The sequence below is a fragment of the Zea mays genome, chromosome 2 (genome assembly GCF_902167145.1).
Source record: "Zea mays cultivar B73 chromosome 2, Zm-B73-REFERENCE-NAM-5.0, whole genome shotgun sequence".
NCBI lineage: Eukaryota > Viridiplantae > Streptophyta > Magnoliopsida > Poales > Poaceae > Zea > Zea mays.
Genome location: NC_050097.1, coordinates 24,667,821 through 24,673,722, shown reverse-complemented (window position 1 = coordinate 24,673,722; position 5,902 = coordinate 24,667,821). Strand labels below are relative to the sequence as shown.

General features: G+C 41.4%; 1 protein-coding gene across 2 annotated transcripts; it reads left to right on the top strand.

Annotated features, from left to right (window-relative positions):
* The first annotated feature begins 217 nt into the window (after positions 1-217).
* On the top strand, positions 218-4,758 carry LOC100217183 (uncharacterized). Of its 2 annotated transcripts, none has more exons than XM_008669164.4 (5): positions 218-434; positions 1,428-1,674; positions 1,757-1,831; positions 3,818-4,012; positions 4,096-4,742. In XM_008669164.4, exons 1-5 carry the CDS (start codon positions 373-375, stop codon positions 4,477-4,479), a joined length of 963 nt encoding a protein of 320 aa, XP_008667386.1. In that variant the 5' UTR covers positions 218-372; the 3' UTR covers positions 4,480-4,742. The 2 variants fall into 2 exon arrangements, with proteins under 2 accessions (XP_008667386.1, NP_001137015.1); NM_001143543.1 differs by having other exon boundaries at positions 328-434; positions 1,431-1,674; positions 4,096-4,758.
* Positions 4,759-5,902: the final 1,144 nt, after the last annotated feature.

Here is a 5,902-nt window from a genome sequence, read left to right as displayed (position 1 = left end):
GCATATGTGGTAGCCGACAGCCGTACATGAATTGATTGATCATCAGTTATGGCCTATGGGACCCAGATTACCAGGACTCCGGGATCCAGCGTTTCCGAAAACAGTACGAGATGGGCACGGAGCTGTGAACTTGGGCTAATCCGAGGTAGAGATTTTCGCAATCGTCAATCCGATGACGGTTGGTAGACAGTCTAGTGAACTGAGACCACACAAGTTGGTAGACAGTCTAGTGAACTGAGACCACACAAACAAGGCACGGAGCTGTCGGCATGAATCACGTTCTAGTGTTCTACAGTTCGTCATAGTTCCCGTGATGGTCGACTGATTGACACTGCCAACCTCCCAACTTCCCAAATATATCGTCGTCGGTCAATGTCGACGAGCTCGCAGTGCACGCTCATGGAAGGCGCTATCTCCCTTCCTCGCAACACAAGGTACGTTCCCGACACTGGCCTCCGGCCTCCCGCTCTCGAGGTTGCCTTCACCCTCTCCCATGCCACGTTGTCGCTCTCCCATGCTCGAGCTGCTTGCCTCTGGATCTAGACGAATCTAGAATAAACCTACAATTAATAAGTCCCTTCAAGCTTAAATAAGGATCAATTTTTTTAAGTTTTAGTGCTTGTTCAATTAGAAGTGTATTGAGAGTTATTGAAATGAATTAAATCATCTCCTATTTAAATTGTAACACAAGGTTTCAAGTTATTGAGGGGGATTGGACCAAATTCCTTGATGCTTGTTTGGGAGTTAGAAGAATGGAGGAGATTGGAGTGACTAAAATCACCTTGTTATCCATACCTTGATTGGATAGTCTAGTATTCAACCCAATTTACATGTATTGGGGTGAATTTAGGTATAAATTAGTTTAATTCATACCTCAATCCACATAAATACATGTGGAATGATGTGAATACTAGAGTATCCAAACAAAGACTTAAGGAGATTTTAACCCCTCTAATGTCTAGTTTGGATACTCTAGTATTGACTCTGATCCATATGTATTGAGATGGATTGGAGTGTAACTTAAACTAATATACACTCCAATCCACCTCAACACATGTGTATTGGGGTCAATACTAGAGTACCCAAACAAAACTAAGTATTGGTTTGGTGATCACATAAATAGAGGGGATCCGTGGAGGAAGAATCCCGCTATTCAAAATTGATTAGCAAGGGAATCCCTTCACTATGGATGCCGGCCCATTCATTTTCCTAGTCACCAAATTAGCCCTAATCTCCTACTGTATGCCAAGGGTTTAGAGGGGATAGAATACCCTTTCTGTCCAATTTTGAATAGCAACGGATTCTAGTCCCTCTAATCCTCTAGCTTCCAAACATGCCCTTAAGACTCCAATTTGAATGATCTAGGGTACATCTTACTCAAAACTACAATAACACAAGGCTCAGTGCCGTTGTGGTCGGTGCTTTAGCAGAATTGCCGTGGTTACCGGCGCGAACAGAGGTATCGGGCTAGAGGTGTGCCGGCAGCTGGCTGGCAATGGCGTCACCGTCGTCTTGACAGCAGTGGACGAGGAGCTAGGCGCGAAAGCCGTCGGCAATCTCCAAGGGCTAGCTCTCTCCGATGTTCTTTCTCACCAGCTGGATATCACGGATGCTTCCAGCATCGCTCGGTTGGCCAACTTCTTGAAGGCCCGATTCGGGAAGTTGGATATCCTGGTAAGTCGTCGTCTTTCCGGCGTCTCGAAAGCTTGACGGTACGTGCCGCCGGTGATCAACAGTGGTGCGCTTGTATTTGTAGGTCAATAATGCTGCGGTTGCTGGGGTCGTGTACTCTCAAGATCATTTGGATGATCTAGAACCGAGAGAGGAAAAGGTGAGGTTTAATATTTCATCTAATGTTGTATATAATGGTGCAAATAGTACGAATACTTTTTTCCGATTTTATTCAAGTCCAATTTGTACACTACCCGACATAACTGGTACTATAGATATTTGAATCAGAATCCAAATAAATCTATAAAAACAAATATAATATTGTCAATATCCATTTGTATCCAACTCGTTTGCGACCCTACTCATATACTATAATTGAATACTCCTCTATTCTAAATTGTAAATTATTTTACTTTTCTTCTATATAGATTTTTGCTATGTTATAGATATACGTTCTATCTAGATACATAACAAAATTAATATACCAAAAAGTCAAAACATCGTATAACATAGAAAAATATTGATAGCTTCTTTTCTTTCTCCGCTTATGATTGACTTCAGTTACATATAATAATTAATCTAACGTATAATCTCTTGTATATATGTAGTTAAAGTTAGCTGCATTTAATTGCTCGGTATGTGACAACAACACTTAAAAATGACGAAGGTATACTCTAAACATTTAAAAAACTATTTTATATACTTCTCCATCGTTGTCAACATTTTCCATCTTTGCATAACACCTTCATATGTATCCCTCCATTTTAAATCATATAAGATGTTGTAGCTTTTTTAGGTACACAACTATCTTTAATATACACTTAGATATACACAATATCTTGATATATAATAAACTGGATAGTTGTATAGTTGCAACTGTTCATGACTCTTAACTCCATTTTTTACCTCTGTTTTTTGAACTTTGCATCATTGCCTCTCTTTTCTGAAACAAAAACTCCACTTGCCCTTATTTCGCTATAAATACATAACATTGTTGACTCATACCTATAGAAGGATGTTAACCCTTGCACTATTGTCTTTCTAATTATCAATTTTTTTTCTAAATTTGCCTCATTTTGATATAAACATTTAAAGTATAAGTATGACATAAATCCGACCATAATTTTGAAAATCAATTATTTTAAATTCAAAATTTCAAATACTTTAAATATTTCAAATTCATGTTTTCAGATTTATTAAATTAAAATTTTGTAAATCAATTGATAATCAAGGGTATGAACGATTTTATATGGACCAAGTTAACACCGCTATAAGCTTATAATGTAATAGGGGCAAAGAGAGGTTTCGTTTCGAAAAAAAAGAACATCAGTGCAAAGTTCAAAAAACAGGGTAAAATGGAGTTAGAGTCGTGAGCAGGGGCAACCATAAAAAAACATGGGTAAAATAGATTTAGAGTTGCCCCATAATAAAAATAGTATTTATTTAAAAAAAATCTTCTTGTTTAGAGCGGAGAGTGAGTACTCGTTATCTGTTAGGCCTTGTTCGGTTACATGGGATAAAATTCTACCATGGATTTAATCCGTTTATGGATTGGGTGAATCCATACCTCACACCCAATCCCATGGTGGGATTAAATCCATCAACTAATCCATATGTCTCTCAAAGCTAGTTATTCTTTTGATCCATGGATTCTAATGTAAACTTGTGCAATATCTTCATGGATTTGTTCCATACCTAATAAGCTATGGATAGAATCCATGTCTTCCATAGTTAAAAAAAATCACAAACCCTTGGGTTATATTCCATGATGGGGTTAACCGAATAAAAAAATTTAAGTAGTCTTGGATTATTTTGGGGCATGGATTGTGACATGGATTTAATTCCAATCCATGCTAATCCAGAGCTGGATTGGTGTAAACGAACAAAGCCTTAGTTGAAATCTTGAAGTCCGCCTATGTGTTTGATTCATTTCAATGCATATGGTTATAGTTATAGAGTTTAAATAGTGACACACATTAAAAATATTTGTTAAATCTGTTTAAATTTATATTATACACCACAGCTTCACGCTCACCCCCTAAATAACATATATTTTTCATGGTTAAAAATAGTCTAAAGAAACCTGAATCTTAATTAACTGTCTGCTCATCTGCTGAAGAAGCTTTTCTGTTGACGTGTGTGACAGTTCAATCTCATGGATAGGGATCAGAGGCTTGAATGGCTGTGGAGGAACTGCCGGGAGACCTACCATGCTGCAAAGGAATGCCTGCAGACAAACTACTACGGCACAAAGCATGTGATCGAAGCCTTGCTGCCTCTGCTGAAAGCCTCCGATGATGGAAGAATCGTCAATATATCCTCCGACTTTGGGTTGTTAAGGGTGCCTTCTTAACTCAGTACTCGCCACTCAACAATTGGATCAGTGTGGTCGTCAGTCGTCCTAATTGAAGTTCTTCAACACAGCATTTCAGAAACGAGGATCTGAAGCAAGTGCTGAACGACGTCGGCAACCTCACCGAGGAGCGGCTGGACGAACTGCTGGACCAGTTCCTGAGAGACTTCAAGGTCGGCACGGCAGAAGCGCGCGGGTGGCCAGTGGCGTTCGCGGCGTACAAGGTGAGCAAGGCGGCCGTGAACGCGTACTCGAGGATGCTGGCGGCGAAGCAGCCCGCGCTGCGCGTTAACTGCGCGCATCCCGGCTACGTCAAGACTGACATAACCTTACACTCGGGGCTCCTGGCGCCGGAGGAGGGCGCGAGTAATGTGGTGAAGGTGGCGCTGCTGCCGGACGGCGGGGTGACCGGCGCCTTCTTTGAGGAGGGCAATGAGCTGGCCTCCTTCGTGTGATGTCAGGATCGGCCTGGTTCGCTAGCTGCGGCTGTTTGCCATCGCGTGAGCTCACGGAGTGTTTGGACCCCTCGGTCTGATGTTTAAGTGTGTGGTAGCAGGATGCAAGACGATTCTGGTAATAAACTGATTATGTTTGTGAACGGTGATAACCTGATGATGTATGTGTTGTAAATTTAGAGAACGGTGATAACCTGATGATGTATGTGTTGTAAATTTAGAGAAATAAGTGACATGCTTCCTTCAGATTTAAATAAATTAAATATTCTAATTCCGAATAAAACAAGCATATAACTCAGATAAATGTCATATATAATTATTGCAGCAATAAACAGTAGCAATTCTAGAACATGTAAACATGTAAAATAGCATCTCAGGTCCATTTTATAATTAAACATGGCTTGCAAATGAAGAAGGCAGATTAAACAAATAAACATAATTGTTTATCTTAAACTATTGCTCTCAAAATAGCGGGTTGCTGTAATAAACAGCCCTCCAACGCTAAAAGATGATCAGAGATCCTCGACTAACGTGACAGTCCTATCTTACCAAATAAGGGTTTTAGATCAGATATAATAAGCCTAATAATCAAATATAAATACTGATAGAAAGGAGTTGTGTACTAAATAAATTAACAGAATTTAACACAGGTAAACAACCTCAACAAAGAGAGATTTAATTAGGCACAAATAATATCAATGCTAAAAATAACAATACACTAAAACTCAGATTGTCACGTTGTCTCACTACACCGCTATCATAATCGAGCAATCAAATCCGCCCACAAAAGTGCAATCACACCCAAGTATTTAATACTAGCAGATTGCACAAAATTAAACAATAAATAAAGTGAGACAACGAATAACTCACAGCACGTAGATTGTCTACGTGGGAAGACTAGCTCAGCGAACACAAGGTTCTGTCCCAGAAAACCAATTTCGCCGCCCACGTCCGGGCCTGCACGGCGGGAGGTCGACGGAGATACTAGAGCCGCTGCTGGAGCCGAGGGAGACGTCCACGGCACCAGCCCGAGAAGACGAACACCGCGCAGCAGGGAGCCCAGACACCAGGCCACGGTGGACAATAATCAGAACAGACAGAGCACCACACAGGTGCACTGGTGAGACAACGAAGCGCAGGAGAACCTCGCTGCGCACAAGCAGTGTCACCTCCACCTTCTTCCACCAGCAGGATTAACACCAGAACACTAAGAATCGAAGGAATCGATCCAAATCGTGACTGGAACCGAGAGGAGGAATAGGAACAGAGAGCTGGGATTTTGACGAGTGCTTGAGCAGGGAGCAAGCCTCCATATTTCAAGAGCCGAGGGAGAAGCGGTTGCAGAGCGAGGGCGTAGAGATCGACGAGAGCTGAACAACCGGCCCCTGCACGCCGCCGCCAGCACCCACGATTCCCTGCTCGT

What these genes read in the sequence shown, in the direction of transcription:
- LOC100217183 (XM_008669164.4), top strand. Translation starts at nt 373, where the DNA reads ATGTCGACGAGCTCGCAGTGCACGCTCATGGAAGGCGCTATCTCCCTT. An exon ending in TCCCTTCCTCGCAACACAAG is followed by an intron (nt 435 to 1,427) that starts GTACGTTCCCGA and finishes TCGGTGCTTTAG; the next exon opens with CAGAATTGCCGTGGTTACCG. An exon ending in TCGGGAAGTTGGATATCCTG is followed by an intron (nt 1,675 to 1,756) that starts GTAAGTCGTCGT and finishes TTGTATTTGTAG; the next exon opens with GTCAATAATGCTGCGGTTGC.